Source organism: Phyllostomus discolor, chromosome 8 (genome assembly GCF_004126475.2).
Source record: "Phyllostomus discolor isolate MPI-MPIP mPhyDis1 chromosome 8, mPhyDis1.pri.v3, whole genome shotgun sequence".
In the NCBI taxonomy this organism is placed as follows: domain Eukaryota; kingdom Metazoa; phylum Chordata; class Mammalia; order Chiroptera; family Phyllostomidae; genus Phyllostomus; species Phyllostomus discolor.
In genome coordinates this window covers 41,285,067-41,303,160 of record NC_040910.2, presented here as the reverse complement: position 1 = coordinate 41,303,160, position 18,094 = coordinate 41,285,067, and the positions used below count along the sequence as shown (strand labels likewise).

The 18,094-nt window shown below is 49.6% G+C and overlaps 1 protein-coding gene across 2 annotated transcripts in view; it reads right to left on the bottom strand.

Annotated features, from left to right (window-relative positions):
* The window catches only part of VAV1 (vav guanine nucleotide exchange factor 1), a 57,626-nt gene that overhangs the window by 13,030 nt on the left and 26,502 nt on the right, over positions 1–18,094 (bottom strand). For both annotated transcript variants that reach the window (XM_028521707.2, XM_036032284.1), the window contains exons 2-22: positions 12,904–13,020; positions 12,365–12,423; positions 12,181–12,249; positions 11,889–11,997; positions 11,701–11,796; positions 10,661–10,729; positions 10,347–10,450; positions 9,690–9,789; positions 8,948–9,043; positions 8,646–8,714; positions 8,315–8,401; positions 8,126–8,211; positions 7,605–7,737; positions 7,203–7,312; positions 6,382–6,483; positions 6,065–6,162; positions 5,963–5,985; positions 5,742–5,787; positions 3,664–3,800; positions 3,259–3,324; positions 1,712–1,743 (exon numbers count right to left, since the gene is read on the bottom strand). In XM_028521707.2, coding sequence (XP_028377508.1) covers positions 1,712–1,743; positions 3,259–3,324; positions 3,664–3,800; positions 5,742–5,787; positions 5,963–5,985; positions 6,065–6,162; positions 6,382–6,483; positions 7,203–7,312; positions 7,605–7,737; positions 8,126–8,211; positions 8,315–8,401; positions 8,646–8,714; positions 8,948–9,043; positions 9,690–9,789; positions 10,347–10,450; positions 10,661–10,729; positions 11,701–11,796; positions 11,889–11,997; positions 12,181–12,249; positions 12,365–12,423; positions 12,904–13,020 — 1,808 coding nt within the window. The remainder of the gene's footprint in view (positions 1–1,711; positions 1,744–3,258; positions 3,325–3,663; positions 3,801–5,741; positions 5,788–5,962; positions 5,986–6,064; positions 6,163–6,381; positions 6,484–7,202; positions 7,313–7,604; positions 7,738–8,125; positions 8,212–8,314; positions 8,402–8,645; positions 8,715–8,947; positions 9,044–9,689; positions 9,790–10,346; positions 10,451–10,660; positions 10,730–11,700; positions 11,797–11,888; positions 11,998–12,180; positions 12,250–12,364; positions 12,424–12,903; positions 13,021–18,094) is intronic.

The following is an 18,094-nucleotide window of genomic DNA, read 5'->3' as shown; positions in this document are numbered from 1 at the left end:
TCCTAAAAAAAAAAAAGAAACAAAAGCCAAAATGAACTAAGCAAATAACTAGAACAGGAACAGAATCACACAAATGGAGATCACATGGAGGGTTATCAGTGGGGAGGGAGCGGGGGAGAATGGGGGAAAAGGTACAGGGAATAAGAAGCATAAACGGTAGGTACAAAATAGACAGGGAGAGGTTAAGAATAGCATGGAAAATGGAGAAGCCAAAGACCTTATATGTACAACCCACGGACATGAACTAAGGTGGGGAAATGTGGGTGGGAGGAGGGTGCAGGGTGGAGGGGAAAAAGGGGGAGGAAAAAATGGGACAACTGTAACAGCATAATCAATAAAATACATTTAAAATAATAAAAAATAAAAATAAATGAATGCAAAAATATCCATGATGAAGAAAATGTCAACATTTTAAACAAAGACAAGATATGATTCTGCACTTGCTTGATTCAACACAATCCACCTGTTCCTACTCCCAGCCCTGTCACATTGTCTTTATTTATAATTTTGGTGTTTTGCTCATTGTGGATATTTTTTGCCTCACTTTTGATCTTTTAAAATATTACATTAAAATGGTGTGGATTTCAATGCCTGAGTTTTTGGCACCTCCTTAAGTTTTGCACCCACAGCGAATGCCTCCCTCTCCTCACCCCCTGGCGGCCCTGGCAACCACTTCCCGGCAGGGGAGGGCACAGCGAGCACAGCCCGGAGGGACTGTGGTTTGAATCCTGGCTTTGCCACTTAGTTGCTCTGTGACCTCAAGAGCTGATTTTTCCATGCTGAGCCCCAATTTCCTCTTCTAAAAGGAGGGTGATAAGGATTTGACAAATGGCGATAATGCAGTTGAAGCATCTCATATGTGAAAACAAGGATGTTATATGCCAGTTGCATTATTATGACTTGCATTATTATGACATCCAGCCAGGTTGTGGAGTCAGGCCGACCTGGGCTGGAATCCCATCTCTCTCACTTCCTTGCTGTGTGACACTGAAGAAATCACTTCACTTGATGTAACACGGTGTTACATCAAGTCTAAGATGCCAACGGTTATAAAGTGCACCATTCTTTTACGGGCCATCACAGAACATATATCACTACCCATAAGATTAGGCAAAGAATGAGACTCATCAATTGTAAAAGATGTTAAAATGTGTGTGGAGAGGATACAAACACTTCAGGATTGATGAAATGTGACCAGGAGAGCTCATGGTAACAACAGATAACCAAGTGCTTATTGGGTGCCAGTTATGAAGCTTCATGACGACCCTGAAGGAAGTAATGGTATTAATCCATTTTCCAGAGAGGAACACTGAAGCACAGAGAAGCTAACTTACCAGCTCAAGGTCACACAGCTGGGAAATGCTGGAGTTGGCATTTGAACCCCGGCCAGTGGACTCCAGAAGCAACACTGTAAACCTCCACCCCTCACTGCTCTGTATGCAATAGGTGCTCGGGAATTATGGGGACCACCGTTACCATGGCCACCCTCATTTTCCTGCCAGTGAGACCACATCTTCTTTTCTATAGTTTGGGGCCCTCTTCTGTCTGCTCTGTCCTCAGCAGCCCCTGATGTGGGACTGGGCCTGGCCATCAATGCCCAGGGTTCAAAGGATAGATAACGGATTGGTGTGGAGGCCCCCCCCATGGCCAGCACAGGTACCCACCCCAGAGGGACCCCCAACCTGAAAGTAAGAAAGGTGGCTCTACTCACCAGAGATGAACGGATAGGTCCTGAGGAGGGCCCTGGGGACACAGAGACAGAGGCTTAGGGCACAGAGCCCAGCTTGGCAACAGACCGCAGGGCACTGCATCCATCCACCCACCCACCCATCCACTCCACTGTCATTTACTGAGTGCCTATCACGTGCCCAGCACTGGGCTTCCACTGAGAAGGCAGTGCCTGCATCTAGCGGGAGAGGCTGGCCCCAATCAAACTGATCAGGGAATGTCTAAACAGCTAAGAAAGGTTTTTACATTTTTTTAATGGTTGACAAAAGTATTTAAAAGACTAATACTTTCTGGAATGTGAAGATAATATGAAATTAGTAAGGCAGGGACCCTAAGTTTGATTTTATTAGAAATGGTCATGTCCCTCATTTACAGCTCAGGAAACGTTTGCCAGTCCCTGGCCTAAATAAACATAAAGGGGTACACTTCTCCCACCTCAGGCCCATGCGGAGGGCCACCCCCACAGAGAGACGATGAGAGAGGGGCACAGTGAGAGAAAGGGGAGAGAGAGGGAGGGACACAGGGAGAGGGAGAGCAAATGAGAGAGACAAGGAAAGAGACGATGGGGGGAATGAGAAAGAGGACAAAGAGAGAAAGAAAAAGGAAGGAAGGAAAGGAGAAAGGCAGAGAGGTGAGGGAGTCAAAGAAAGAAAATGAAAGAGAAAGGGAGTTGGTGAAGATATGGATAAGTGGGAACTCTAACTGCAGTACTGGCAGGCTTGAAAATGGTACAGCCTCTCTGGAAGATAAATGGCAGTTCCTCAAAAAGATAAAAAATAGAATTACTATACGACACAACAGTTCCTCTTCTGGGTATATAGACCCAAAAGAATTGAAAACAGGGACTCAAATAAGTATTTGTACACCGTATACACAGCGGCATTATTCACAGTAGCCAAAAGGTAGAAACAGCCCTGGCTGGTATGACTCAGTGGATTGAGGGCCGGCCTGCGAACCAAAGGGTGACTGGTTCTATTCCCAGTCAGGGCACATGCCTGGGTTGTGGGCCAGGTCCCTGGTGGGAGACACATGAGAGGCAACCACACATTTATATTTCTCTCCCTCTCTTTCTCCCTCCCTTCCCCTCTGACTAAAATTAAGTAAATAAAGTTTTTTTTTAAGTGGAAACAACCCAGGTATCTAACCATGAATGAGCGGTTAAACACAATGTGGTCAATCAGATAATGGAATATTAATCAGCCTTAAAAAGGAAGGAAATTCTGACACATGCTGCAGCGTGGATGAGCCTTGGAAACATCATACTCAGTGAGAGAAGCCAGACCCAAAAGGGCGGGTGCTGTGTGATTCCACTCATGCAAGGCTCCTACAGGAGACAGAAAGTAGACGGTGGGGGCCGGGGGCTGGGGGATGGAAGTGGGGAGTCAGGGTGTAATGGGGGCAGAGGTCATCAGAACCTTGAGTTTCAGAATGACCTGCCACAATGGGCAGCCCCTCCCTATCTCAGGAGCCTCCCCAAGCCTGCCTGCCCCCTCAGACCCCCCTCGGGACTCCCAGACTTGAGGCACTCACATGCACGTAGGGCTTGACCCTGTTACAAGGAAACCAGCCAACTTCATTGGTAGCTGTATTCCGGCCCTAAAAAGCCAGGAGGGACAAACATGGAGAGAGAGGTTACAGGCATCTGCTCCCGTGTGTGTGTCCACCTTTCTACCTAATGGCTGCTCTGGCTGCCATCTCTGTCTCCGTGGCCAAAGACGTGCCAAACAGTATCAGCTTCCTGGGAAAACAGCCAGCTTGGAAGGGCCAGGCCAGCCCCAGAAATATCCACCTATAGCCCCCTCCCCAGGCACCTCCTCCAGACAAGCCTGCCCTCGCCGGGGCCCTGTGGGGCCATAACCCCACTTCGCAGGGTCACCTACACCCATGACCCACACTCGGGTCCTTCTCCGTCACTCCCACGGCCCCAGCCCGTACCTCCCACCAGTTCTGTTCCGCCTCGGCCTTGGTGAGCTCCACAATGTCTCCAGGGTTGAGCCGTAGAAAAGGGCCAATGGCTCCCGGGGGAGGAGGAATCCCATAGTACTCCTGGCAGACCTCCATCTTGGGCAGCCCTGAAGGGGAGGAAAAAACTGCCATCTGTCTCCACAGTAGACATGTGTGGTACCCAGGGATTTTGGAACCTGAATCTCACCACCCACCGGGATAGTAAAAGTTAAAAAGACTGACAAGTGGTGGCCAGGATGGCGAGCACCTGGGCCTCTCTTACAGTGCTGGTGGGAATCCACTTTGGAAAACTGTTTGGCAGTGTCTACTAAAACTAAACAGATGTCTCTCTGGTGACCCAGCAGTTTCCCAAGAGAAATGAAAACACACGTCCACTGAAAGTCATAACAAAAATTTTCACAGCTGCCTCATCCCCAAAAGCCAAAAACTGGCAACAAACCAAATGCCCTCAATAAAATGGATACACAGAGTATGATATAATCACACGATGGAATACTACACAGCAATGAAAAGGAACGAGCTATCGCTACAAGCAACCACATCAATGAGTTTCACCAACACTGTGTGGAATAAAAGAAGCCAGATGCAGGAAGAGTACACACTGTATGATTTCACTTTAATGAAGTTCAAGGACAAGCAAAACTAATCTGTGGTGACAGCGTCAGACAGTGGCTCCCTCTGGGAGTAGGTGGGCACTGACTACCAGTGCTGTCCCATCAAACTTCCTGTGATGAAGAAAATGTACCGTAATCTGTGCTATAACCACTGGCCACTGAGTGCTTGAAAGATGGCTAGCGTGACTGAGTAAAAGAATTTTTAAGGTTATTTAAATTTATTCCTATTTATATTGGACAGTGCAGGTCTAGGGTGATAATAATGTTCTATACCTTGATCTGAGTGTTGGTCACACAGTGGAAATTCATTGATCCGTATACAGTTGCGATTAGTCACTTTGTATACCTTGCAGTGTATGTTTTCTATCTCAGTAAGAGTGTATATGTGATTGTTGTGTATGAGCATGTGATTGTATGCATAATGGACACACACACACTCGTACATATGGAGTTGCATCAATGTAAGCAGGTAAATGGACATGAAATCTGTGTCTTTACACTGACTCTGTAGGACTGTCAGCAAAGGCTTTGTTTCTCTCAGCCACTCCAAACCGTCCCCACGTCCTCCACAGCATTTTACCCCCCTGCCTCCTAGCCCTGGCACGTGCACTCCCCTTGCCTGGAACCCCCCTGCCTTCCCATTCGCCTAACTCCTCCTCGCCCCACAAGTGTCCACTTAAATGTCTCCACCTCTGAGAAGCCTTCCGTAAAGGCTCAGATGCATTGGGTCCCCCAATTTTATGCTCCAGAAAACCTGTAATTTACCCCCCGTAACTATAACGGCTTAACCAAAGTCTGTCTCCCACCAACAGCCTAGGATTTGGGAGGGCGAGAAGCACAACCCTTTAGTTAATATTTGCCCCAAATGAGCCAATAGACACTGAATAAAAGTCACCCATCGCTGCTGTGATTCTACAAAAACTAGTGACTTGTGAATGACTCCCACCTCCTCTCTCTGTCACTGAACTAAAAAGAATTCTGGCTTGGCCAAGCTGCCTCCCATCCCCCGTCCTCCGGGTGGAGGACACTCGGCTGGCACCACCGCATCACAGCGAGATTTCGTGGCACAGAATCAGTAGAAGAGGGGATGAGAAGAACTGTACAGGTGTGCTAGTTGGCTAAGACTGCGGCAGTTTGTCAGCAAGAGACAAAAAAGAGGCAGTGGATAAGAAAGGTGGGTGGCAGGGCAAGAAGATCTTAACAAGGATTGCTGCGTTCCACGCATTCCCTTCACAGTGTTTGAACAAAGCAGGTAAAGAATTTGAGTTCGTTATTTTTACATTCCGTTCGGGTTTCTAGGATGGACACAAATGTTTTATCAACAGGACATTATGTGGTCATTGATACAAATGTTGAGATCTGTCGCTGGGCCAGCATCCACAAAACAAAGACCAGATTTCCTCCTGCCCCACACAGCGCCCCCTGCTGACTCACCCAGCTCATTCCTCTTTTTGTCCTGAGGCCGGCGATGTAGCCTATCCTGGAGGGAGACACCGAGAAAGCCAGCATGGCTACCTGTGCCCAACCTCGGCACTCCTTAGCCCCTGTCTGAGCACCCAGTGAAGGGCCATGCCCCCTGCAGGGGTCTCCCAGGGCCTCCCGTCATTACCCGTCCCCCATGATTTCCAGGCACAGAAAGAAGTATGGAGTCTTACCTTCTTCATAGTTCCAGAAAAATCTATGGGAGGGAAAAGGAAAGTTAGGAGGAAATGCCCCTCACAGAACCAAGCCCACCTCCGCCCTCTCTCCCATGGTACCTTGCCCATGGCGGCCACAGGGAGGGACTCTCCCCAGACACTCTTTGTGTGCAGGTGCCCGGCACCGGTGACAACGGTAGCCCTGATAGAAAGTTCCTCTGGCGTGCAGAGGGTGAGATAAAGGAGAGTCAGTGACATTGATGGATGCAGCCAATCATTTCACCAACAAAGTGAAGGGCTGGGCTCTCTCAGAGCAAGAGAGAGATGGAGACGCTAAAGATCCAAGGAGAGCCTCCAACCGCCCAGCTGTAGAACCCCAATAAAAGAGAACATGCTGACCATGCCCAGAACCCAGGCCTGTCCTCCCAGACTCCCACCTCAGCAGCATCTGGCAAGCCTTGCAGGACGTAGTCTCCTCGAAGGAGAACATCTGGAAGTCATGCCCGTTGGCCGTGGCATTCTCAGGGTAGATGTTGGAGCTGGAGAGGGAAGATAATTTCACGCAATGGATTAGTATTTGACCATGAAAAGGAATAAAATGCTCATGCATGTTGCAACTTGGATGGATCAGTAATTTCTTCCTTTTCATGGCTGGTACCATTCTATTGCATGGATATATCAAATTGTGTGTATCCTTTCACCCACTGATGAACATTTGAGTTGCTGCCACTTTTTGGCCATTGTGAGTACTTTTGCCAGTGTTGCTATGACAGCAGAGGAGACAGAAAGCAGATAAGTGGTTGCCAGAGACAAGGAGGGGAAGTGGGGAGTAACTGCTTCACGGGTACAGAGTCTCCTTTTGCAGGGGCAGGTGTGAATATGTTTTGGAAGTAGAGGTCATGATTGCAGAACAATGTGATGTCTTAAATGCCACTGAAATGTATACTTTAAATTGGCTAAATTTTTGCTATGTGAATTTCACTTCAAGGGGAAGAACCAAACAGAGGAGGAAGAGGAGGAAGAGGAGGGAAAAGTTCTAACTGGTAACCCAAGCTTGCACAGCACCTTGGCATTCTGGTGATGCAGGCAGCCTTAAGTCTGTCTCTCCCATTTCCCAGATGATGAAACTGAGGTTCAGAGTGGTCCCACAGAATGTCGAAGCAGATGTGAGACTACAGCACAGAACTGCCTCCCAGTCCCTGCACCCATGTGACAGAATCCGCTGAAAATATAAATATGGAGGAGGAGGGAGTCTCACATGGCCATCTCGAACTGTTCCATCCACTTCTTCTTCAGTTCTCGTGTCTTGAAGAACAGTTCATAGCCCTGAGCACCTTGGTCCTCAATCAGGAGAAACATGTGAGTCCACTGCAGAGAAGCAGGGTCCAGAATGAAGGTACCCACCCTGCAGAGGGTGGGGCCACATGCCCACTAACCCCTGTCCCTATAAGGAGAAAATGGTGGGGCCACTAACAGCCTCTCTGCCCCCAGGAGAATCATGCACTCACTACGTAAAGGGTTACCCAGGACAACCAAATACACATCCGTAAATCTAAAACCACACACACACACAGGCCTTCATTCCAAAGGCCAAGTGGAGTGTCTCAAGCACTGAGGCTTCCCAGCAATGGGGTCCCCAGTTCTGGCCTCAGAGCCCCACCTTCTTGTTGTCACGGTCTCCTGAAGAGTCATCTCGAACCTGGAAGCTGTGCAGGTTCACAAAGTCCTTGAGTTCGTAGGAGTCCCCTCGGCGCTTGCAGATGAGCAGGGCTTTGTCCAGCAGGAAGGCATACCTGGGAGCAGCTGGGTCAGGTGCCTCTGTCTGCCTCCTCCCAACAGTCCCTACCAGCTCTCTGCCTGATTCCTTCCACCTTCAGGGTCCACCCTACTTTCCATCTAGGACTCCTACCTTCTCTTCCCATTTGGCCAATGTGGCCACGCCCACCTGCCCATCTTGACCCCGCCCATATGTTCCAAGCTAGCCTTGCCACTTTCGGGCCTTGGCTCTACCCACACAACCATGCTGGCTTTGTCCTGTACATCTAGACTCCACCTCCTGGTCTGGGTGGCCCCGCCCACATGTCTATTTAGAAACCTGGTTCCACCCACGCCAAGGCTCTGGATTTGTGTTGCCTCCACTCACCTGCCCATCTAAGAATCTGGGTCTGCCCCTCCACCCACCTGTCCATCTTGGAGCGGCGCTCCACAGTGGTGATCTTCAGTTCCCCATCGATCTTGGGCCGGCCATAGTGAGCCAGAGACTGGTCCTAGGTAGTAGGCAGAGGATCCGGCAAGGGGCCACCAAGAAGGAGACCAAACACCCTCCCTATATGGGTAGACCCCCTGGCCCTCCCTGCCCCACACCCTCACCAGGTTCTCAATAGACAGCTGGAAGTTGGTGATCTGCCGCAGGGTCTCATTGTCCCTCTTGACCTCATTCACGCACTGTGCCAGGTCCTGGGGGTTAGCCAGATGTGAGCCTGGGCACCCCCAAATGGCCTGGGTAGGGGTCAGCACCTACCAGGGGCTTTCAAGAATCATAAAGAGGTGTCCACAGCATGTCACTGTCCTTAAAGGGGATGCATGTCACCTTGTGGTGGGGGGAGGTGTTGCCCATGGGTATATGACTGTGTGTCCGGGTGGCAGCGTGCAGCACTGCCCCGAATGTGTGTGACTGCCATCCCTGTGTGTGACCACTCACCCTCATTGCATCCAGGGCCAGCCGTAGGTTCTCCTTCTCCATTGCGTCCTGCGTGTGTTTCACCAGCTCCTGCATGACCCACAGAGACAGACATCACCTAGGCCTGTCTTTTCCTCCTGGGGGTCCTTCCAAACAATCCTGACCCACCAGCTCCTCCTTCCTCCTCCTGCTGTCCCAGGAGGCCAGGGCATGGCCCCAATGAGCCCTCCAGAAGCCAGCCCCACCCCTACTCCTGTGACACAGGGAAGTAGCTATGCCAAGGCCATAGTCACTGAACCCAGGGGGCCCCCTGACTTGTGCACCTGGAGAAGAAGGTGGTACTTGAGCACCCGCTGCATCGGCACCATCAGCAGGTCCCGCAAGGTGAACCTCCCATTGTTTGCTCGCTGAGAACATTCCTGGGGGATCAGAGAACAAGTAAGCAAGGTGAGGCTGGGGCAGGTGTAGATTTTTCTAGAGCCAGGAGCATCCTATCTCCCCTGAGGAAATAAAGAAGGAAGAATGCCATGGGGAAAGGGGCGGCTGAAGACCCAGCTGGACGACGGGCTGAGTAGGGCTGGAGAGAGAAAGAGGGACGGAGGGTCCCCACCATGCAGACAAAGAGGCTGGATGTACAGTGCACACAGGTGATTGATTCCCCATCATCACTGCCCTATCTATGCTTCCACTAGACACACGGGTCCCAGTGGGGGTTCAGTCCAGGATCGGGCTCAGTGGAATTTGGAGCTCAGCCCAGACTTGGTGCATAGCCAGGACTGGGGCTCAGCTGGGGCCGAGATTCAGTTTGGAGTCAGAGTTGAGTTTAGGGTCATGAACTCAACCTGGCATCGGGGCTCAGCTAGAACCAAGGTTCAGTTGGGGTCAGGGCTCAGTGTTTCGGCCCATTTCTTCCTGCTCCAGCAGCCCCCTCCCCAAACCTCTGATGGGCAGACCCGTGGCTGGGCTGAAGCAGAAAGTGATGCCTTCTCCAAGCCAGTGTCCTCCATGCTGTTCCTGGGGCCTGTGAAGGAGTGAAAGAGCCCCCCAGGGGGGTCCGGCCCCAACCTCTAGCTTCATTTGCACGTCCTCCCGGACGCTGGCCACTCGGTCCAAGTGCTTGCTGGCTGACTCCACCTGGCTGCAGTAGCGGCCGTAGACGAGGAACCTGTGGGAAAGGAGAGGTAGCAGTGGCCAGACAGGTAACCGTGGCTGGCACCATGGCCAGGGAACACTGGGCATCAGTCTGGTGCCACCTCTTCTCAGCTGAGTGATGCTGAGCCTCCATCTCCCCATTAAAACAACAGCATTTCCCATGGGGGGTTATTATAACATTAAATAAAACAATGCACAAGAGGCTCTTAGCACTTGGCCTATCATCTCTGCTCAATGTTCACTTACTTAACAAACTCACTGAGTACATACTGTGTGCAGGGCTTTGTGCTAAGAACTGTAGGCATTAATTTATTCCGACCTCACCACAACCCTAGCAGGTACGTTCCTGTACCACACTGACTTTATTGAGATGGAAGCAGAAGCACAGAGAAGTTAAGTGACCTCCCAGAGCCATATTCAGCTTGCAAAAGTCAAAGCTAGGGAGATGGGTAGCCCCTTGCCCGTGAGCAAAGAAGGAAAATCCCTTCCTATCTAATGGCCTCTAAGGGCAAGATCTCTCAAAACGCCCAGCCCGGGTATAGGGCAGTAGGCTGGCCAGCTGGGTCTCACCTCTCCTTGTATTTGATGAAGACCTGGTAGAGGGTTGGTGCACTGGTGGTAGCCAGGGCTTCCTTCATCTCCTTTAGGAAGAGAGTGTGCACACGAAGCAGGTCCTAGTCAGAGAAAGGGGTGAGGGTGGGATGGGCAGCCTGGGGCTCAGGAGAAGGGTCATCCACTTGCCCTCTGTTGCCTAACTCTCAATCGCCATACTCCAGAGACAGATGGGTCCGGCAGATGGCCCCCGCTTGACAGCGGCCCAGGGGTGGGTGCAATAGAGGCCAGGAGAGCAAGATGAGATGAGGGTTGGGGACAGGCTGGCTTACCTCAATGTTTATGAAGATGATCTCTATGTCGTCAGGTTTGAGGAACCGTTGCAGGGGCTTCATGAAGTGCTGCAGGGAGGGGAGAGAAGGGTGGAGGAAGGTGAGACCCCTTCCTCCAGCCCAGGCCGAGAGAGCGGGGCACAGGGAGACGGAGATGGAAAGAGGCAAACAAACAGAGAGACTAAGAGAAAAACAGACAGGTATGGAGAGAAAAAAGAGAAAGGGAGACAAGGAAACAAAGACGAGCAGGAAAAGAGAGACAGAGAGAGAATGTCCACAAGCAAACCTATGCATGACTGTTCACAGCAACATTATTCACAACAGCCAAAAAGTAGAAACAACCGAAGTGTCCATCAACAGATAACAAAGTGTGGTCCATTCACACGGTGGAATATTACTCAGCCATGAAAAGGGGAGAGGCTCTGATACTCACTACAACATGGAAGGACCTTGAAAACACAATGCTCAGTGAGAAAAGCTAGACACCAAAGGCCACATAATTGTGTGATCCCATGTATGAAATGTCCACAATGGACAAATTCAAAGAGATAGAAAGTACACTAGTGGCTGCCAGGAGCTAGGGATGATGAGTGATGAAGGGGTAATGAATAAAGAGTATGGGGTTTCTTTGGGGGATGATGAAAATGTTCTAAAATTAAAATGTGGTGGTGGTGGCACAACCTTGAGTATAGACCTAGAGCCAGTGAATTGTATGTGTGAAATGGGTGAATTGTATGCTGTAGTAATTAAATCTCAGCGAAGCTGTTAAAAAAAAACAAAGGCCAAAGGAAATAGAGAAAATAGAAAGTCAAAGACAATAATAGAGACACACGGAGAGGATACACAGAGGGAAAAAGACACAAAGAGAGAAATAAGACAGGGTGAAGGACGCAAAAAACCAGGAAGAGAGACAGAAACACAAAGCAAAGGGAACAGTGGGGCCCCTCAGCAGGGCCCCACAGGCGTGGGACAGGTGGGCATGCACCTGCCGGCCCACTCCCATGCATGCACCTGGCAGGGGCTGGGTGGGAGCATCGCACCTGTTGGATGGAGCCCAGCGTGTCCGTGTACTTCTCCTCCGTCTGCTGGATCTCTCGCAGGCAGCAGCACCGCTTGTCGTACTCTGTCATCTTGGGCTGAGGTCGGGGAGGAGAGGTGGGTGTTGGGGCCCCCGGGGCAGCCCCTTGCCCATGCCCCCTCCCAGGCCTGGCCCTTCGTCCCCACACACCGGCATGGGCACGGGCTCCGAGCGCATGAGGTCCTCGTAGATCTCGTCGCCCTCCGCCTCCTCGTTCTCCACACAGTCGTATAGGTCCTCATCTTCCTCCACCGTGTCACTGCAGGACGTGGAGTCAGGCAGGGCCACGGCAGCCCCCCGGCCAGGGACGCCTCAGAACCCTCCCAGATCAAAGTTGTGTCCCCTCAGGTCCCAAGGGCAGGATCACGTCTCCTCAGACCCCCAGGGCACAGTCTTGTCCCCCTGAGGCCCCCAGGGCAGGGCTATGTCCCCAGACACTCACTCAATCTGGTCGGACAGGCCACTGTAGATATCTTCATCCCCCACACTCTCTTCCTCGGTGGGGAAGGGCCTAGGGGGCCAGGATGGTGTGAGCCTGAGGCCTGAGGGCCAGGTGGGGAGGGGGTTTCAAGGACCGGGAGGATGGGGTCAGCCCAAAGCTGTCTGCCACCTCAATGGTTACTCACATGATCCCCTTGTTCTGTGCAATCGGGGTCCAGGACAGGGCAGACAGGGTGTAGATGACCTGTGACAAGGGCGGTGTTCTGCTCAGCAAGCACCTTGCCCACCCAAATGCCAGAACACAGCCTTGGATTCCAAGGTGCTGAGACTGCACCTTAAGGTTAGATTCCCTCATGCCTCTGGGAGCTTAACTCTGGATTTCCTCACCTTCCCATCACCCCACATCAGCATGCCTGTGTTCCCTTAACTGAGCACCCACCACTCAGTCCTATTGTCCTATTTAACCCTCAGAACTGCTCAAAGAGAATGGGATATTATTCCCTACAACTCAGAGAGGCATAGCCACATGTCTAAGGTCACATAGCAAGTGGTGAAGCAGGGACTCAAACCCAAGTCCTCACATCCTAAGCCAGGCTCTTTGCACTTGGTGACGGCCTGGTATGGCACATCAGTCCTTCCCCTCACAGCTCGTAGCCTACCCAGTGTAGACATTCATGGAATTAAACTGAAAACCAGTCTTTGGACTCTTATGTGCCCAGCTTACCTTCCCAAAATCCTGCACATCGAAGAGGTCAAAGGCCTCAAAGAGCTCACTCCTCTTGAGGCCAAACTTCTCACAGCAGGTGGACAAGAAGGTGCGGATGTTCTTAAGGCACAGGAACTGAGGGCAGAACAGAAATGAGGGTGAACCACAATGGGGCAGGGTGAGGAGGAGCTCTGGAAGTCTCACTCGGGGACTGGCACACGAGGAAAAAGCAAAGCGAAGCCCCCTCTGTAAACCACACCCTCTTTTGACGAAGAGAAAGCTGTACCTGAAGCCAGATGTGCCCCTCAGTTTTTGTACTGAAGTAGAATTCAAATAACGTAAAGTTAACCACTAACCAGTAACCGCATGTGCTGTAATACATGCGATGCAATGTTATTCACCCATTGAAAAGGAATGAGGTTTTGACTTATGCTACAACATGGGTGAACCTTGAAAACATTATGCTCAGTGAAATAAGCCAGACACATGAGGATAAACACTGTGTGATTTCACTCATGTGAGGTCCCTGGAGGAGTCAGATCCAGAGACAGGAAGTAGACGGTGGGGTCGGAGGCTGCAGGAGGGGATGGGGAGTCCGTGTTTAATGGGGAGAGTGCTTCAGTTTCAGGTAGAAAACTTCAGGTTTGGATACAGGGGTGATGGTTACACAACAATGAGGAAGTATTTAATGCTATTGAATGTATACCTACAGATGGGTGAACGATAAATGTGATCATTTTATGTATATGTTATTAGCATATCTTCATGTAAACTTTATTTATATTTATAAAACATAGCCCTGACTGGTGTGGCTCAGTGGATTGAGTGCTGGCCTGCAAACTGAAAGGTCACCGGTTTGATTCCCAGTCAGGGCACATGCCTGGGATATGGGCCAGGTCCCCAGTGGGGGGCACGCAAGAGGCAACCACACATTGATGTTTTCCTCTTTCTCCCTCCTTCCTCCCTCTCTAAAAACAAATAAAGTCTTTTTAAAAAGGAATAATTAAAAAATATGTATATCATTTTACTTATACATACATAAAGTATTACATATATTTTACCACAATGAAAAAATTTAAGCATGTTGAAGGGTACACCTCAGTGACATTTAGTACATTCAAAACATTATGCAGTTATCACCCCATCTAGTTCCAAGACAGTTTTGTCACCCCAAAAGGAAACCATATACCCATTAAGTGGTTACTTTCCATGGTTACTCTTCTCCCTTCTCCCTGGCAACCATTAATTTGCTTTCTGTCTCTATGAATTTATCGATGCCCATCCACTGATAAATGGATGAACAAAATGAGATCTATCCATATAATGGAATATTGTTCAGCCATAAAAGGGGCAAAGCACTGATACACAGCGTGGACATCCTCAAAAACACGATGCTGAGTGAAAGAAGCCAGACACAAATGATCACATATTGTGTGTTTCCATTTACATGAAACACCCCTGAACTTTTCCATTTCATGAGCCAACACATTCCTTTTTGATGAAATCAGTTTAGGTTGGGTTGCTGTGATTTGCAACCAAAAGACATCAATAGATATACAGGATGTTGCACAGGTTTGGGTGGTATTCGGCTCTGATATGAACAAGCCCTCGCATCCTCGTATTTGCCCCATATCAGCTCATTCAAATGTCCCAATGAGCTCAGCTGTCTCTAAGGTCCCTGGGATCATAAAGAATTCTAACCAACCTCCCAACCAACGGCCTCCCACCACCCACAGAACTGGCCTCTCCCATGGCCCCCAGCGATCTCCACACAGTCAATGTTGACCAGGATTTCTGGAGCAGGTTCATCAGGAGACCTGGCTAAAAGGCATCTCCCAAAGCCACGTACTGCATGATTTCGTTCATACAAAACATCCAGAACAGGCAAATCCACGCCCTGGAATATCACTCAGCGACAAGGAGGAGGGAAGCACTGACACTCACTATGACATGGATGGACCCTGAAAATATGACGATCGGTGAGAGAAACCAGACACAAAAGGCCACAGAGTGTGTTTCCGTTTATGGAAAATGTCCAGGATAGACAAGTCCAGAGATAGGAAGTAGGTCAGTGGTTGCCAGGAGCTGGGGAGGGGAGAACTGGGGGTGACTGCTAATGGAGATGGGGTTTCTTTGGGGGATGACGAAGTTTCTGTAATTAGATTGTAGTGACTGCCGTACGATTCTGTGAGTATATTAAAAACCACTGAGCTTCCAGTCAAGATGGCAGTGTAAGCAGACAACTAAACTATAGAACAACCATCACTCAGAGCCATCAGAAATCAAGTTGACTAGAAGCCTGACAACTATGTAATTAAAGAAACCACATCCATCCCAACTGGTAGGAGGGGCGAAGACTCAGGACAGGCTGGTCCCACACCCACGTGTGGTGGATAAAAATTCAGGAGTGGTATCTTGGAAGTGAGGAGTCACAGCCCATACCAACCCCCCCCAGCCCAGGGTTCCAGTGACAAAGATAACTCCCCACAACCTCTGGCTGCAAAAACCAGTAGGGATTAATACAGTGGAAGAAGTTGCTGGAACCCTAAGAAGTTCCTCTTAAATAACCCACACACGGACTCACCTACTCAGACCCACTCCTTCTGAGCTCCAGCACGGGTGTAGCAGCTTGAAAAGCACCAGAGACATACGGGGAGAAACTGAAGTGTCTGGCATCAAGGGGCACAGATGCCATTGTCCCTTTTCTAAACCCTCACCCCACAGAGCCACAGAGCTGGAAAGCCAGTGCCATATCTGAGACTCCATCAAACTGGCTAACATGGTTTGACCCTCCTTGGAGATCCCTAGAGACTCTGCCCCACCCAACTTAAGGGCCCACCCAAGCTGCTTTTCATATGAATGGCTGGTTATAGCTCACACTTCACAACTTCCTACATCCTTTCAAACAAGCAACAGCTGGCCTCAGTGAGCCCCGGGCCCAGCACTAGCAGCAGCCAGCCTAGTTTCACAGCTTGGTTTCGCCTGGGAATCTCCAAGCCCAGCACAAGTAGCAGCCACCTCAGATTGCTTTATAGCTCAGGCAGAATGGCCCCGAGCAAAATACAAGTGGGGGCTGACCCTGGCCTGCTCCACCAGGGAAATCCTGGGGCCAGCACACTCAGTGGACAGCTACAGACCATGTGGGAGCACCACTACCACCCCGCCCCTGCACAGCTGATCCTCCACAGAGAGTAGAGGTTGGTAGTAAGTGGTCATAAGCCAATCCTTGCAGCTGACTGGCCTGAGTAAGTCCTTCCCATTGATCTGTCAACAGCAACCAAGGCTCAACTACAAGAGGAGGATGTACTCAGCCCACATGAAGGGCACACCTCGAGTACCCAGCTTGGGTGATAGGGGAGGCTGTGCCCTACAGGACACCTAGTACACCAGATCACACTACTAAGACAAGGAGTCATAGCAGCTCTACCTAATACATAGAAACAAACACAGGGAGGCTGCTGAAACGAGGACACAAAGAAACATGGCCCAAATGAAAGAACACATCAAAACTCCAGAAAAAATGCTAAACAAAATGGAGATAAGCAATCTATCAGATGCAGAGTTCAAAACACTGGTTATAAGGATGCTCAAGGAACTTACTGAGGACCTCAGCAGCATAAAAAAGATTCAGTCAGAAACTAAAGACACACTAATTGAAATAAAAAAACAATTTACAGGTAAACAACAGTAGAGTGGATGAAGCTGAGAATCAAATTAATGATTTGGAATATAAGGAAGCAAAAAAACCAATCAGAACAACAGGAAAAAAGAATAAAATAAAAAGGATAATATAAGCAACCTCTGGGATAAATTCAAGACATCCAACAATCACATCATAGAGGGGCCAGAAGAAGAGAAAAAGCAAGAAATTGGAAATCTATTTGAAAAAATAGTGAAAGAAAATTTCCCTGACTTGGTGAAGGAAATAAACATGCAAGTCCAGGAAGCACAGAGAGTCCCAAACAAGATGGATGCAAAGAGGTTCACTCCAAGTCGCATCTTAATGAAAATGCCAAAGGTTAAAGATAAAGAGAGAATCTTAAAAGGAGCAAAAGAAAAGAAGTTAGCCCTGGCTGGCATAGCTCAGTGGATTGAGCGCGGGCTGGGAACCAAAGTGTCCCAGGTTCGATTCCCAGCCAGGGTACATTCCTGGGTTGCAGGCCATAACCCCCAGCAACCGCACATTGATGTCTGTCTGTGTCTGTCTGTCTGTCTGTCTGTCTCTCTCCCTCCCTTCCCTCTCTAAAAATAAATAAATAAATAAATAAATAATCTTAAAAAAAAACATTGTTAAAAAAAAAAAGAAGTTAGTTACCAGATGGTTGCCAGATGGGAGGGTGGCGCAGAAGAATGGGTGAAGAGGTGAGGGGATTCAGAAGTACAAATAGGCAGGTACGGAGTAGCCATGGGGATGTGAAGTACAGTATAGGAAAGGGAGCAGCCAAAGAACTCATTCATACGACCCATGGACATGAACAATGGTGGGGGGATTGCCTGAGGGAGTGGGGGTGCTGGGTGGAGGGGGGGAAAGGGAGAAAAATCAGGACAACTGTAATAGCATAATCAATAAAATATAATTAAAAAGAAAAAACACTGAATTGAAGGCTTTAAAATGGTCAATTTTATGGTCTATGAATTATATATCAAATATTTTAAAAAATGCATCTTCCAGGTCCTTCCCCCTCAAACCACCTTAGTCTGCGAGCCCTGGAGTTAGGTCCAGTCCCTCCTCTGCCCACAGCCCCCGAGGGCTCCCACCTCCCTCAAGATAAAAGCCTAAGTCCTCCCTGAGGCCCACAAGGCCCTGTGTGACCTCCCCTACCCCTCCCTGCCCTCACTTCCTCCTGCTCTCAGCCTCGCCAAGCAGGCCTCTTCACTGTTCCTCCAACCCTCCAGGCACCATCCTGCCCCAGGGCCTTTGTGCTAGTTACATTCCTTCTTGCAAAGCCCTTTTCCCTGTGTTATGGATGAATTGCGTCCCTCCCAAAACCTGTATGTTGAAGTCCTAACCCCCAGGACATCGGAATGGGACTGTATTTGGAGATAGGGCCTTAAAAGAGGTAACTGAGGTAAAATGAGGTGGCTCTAATCCAATGTGATTGATGTCCTTCCAGGAGGAGATTAGGACACAGATGTGCACAGAGGAAACATCATGTCAGGATACAGGGAGAAGGTAGCCGTCTGCAAGCCGAGGAGAGAGGCCTCGGGA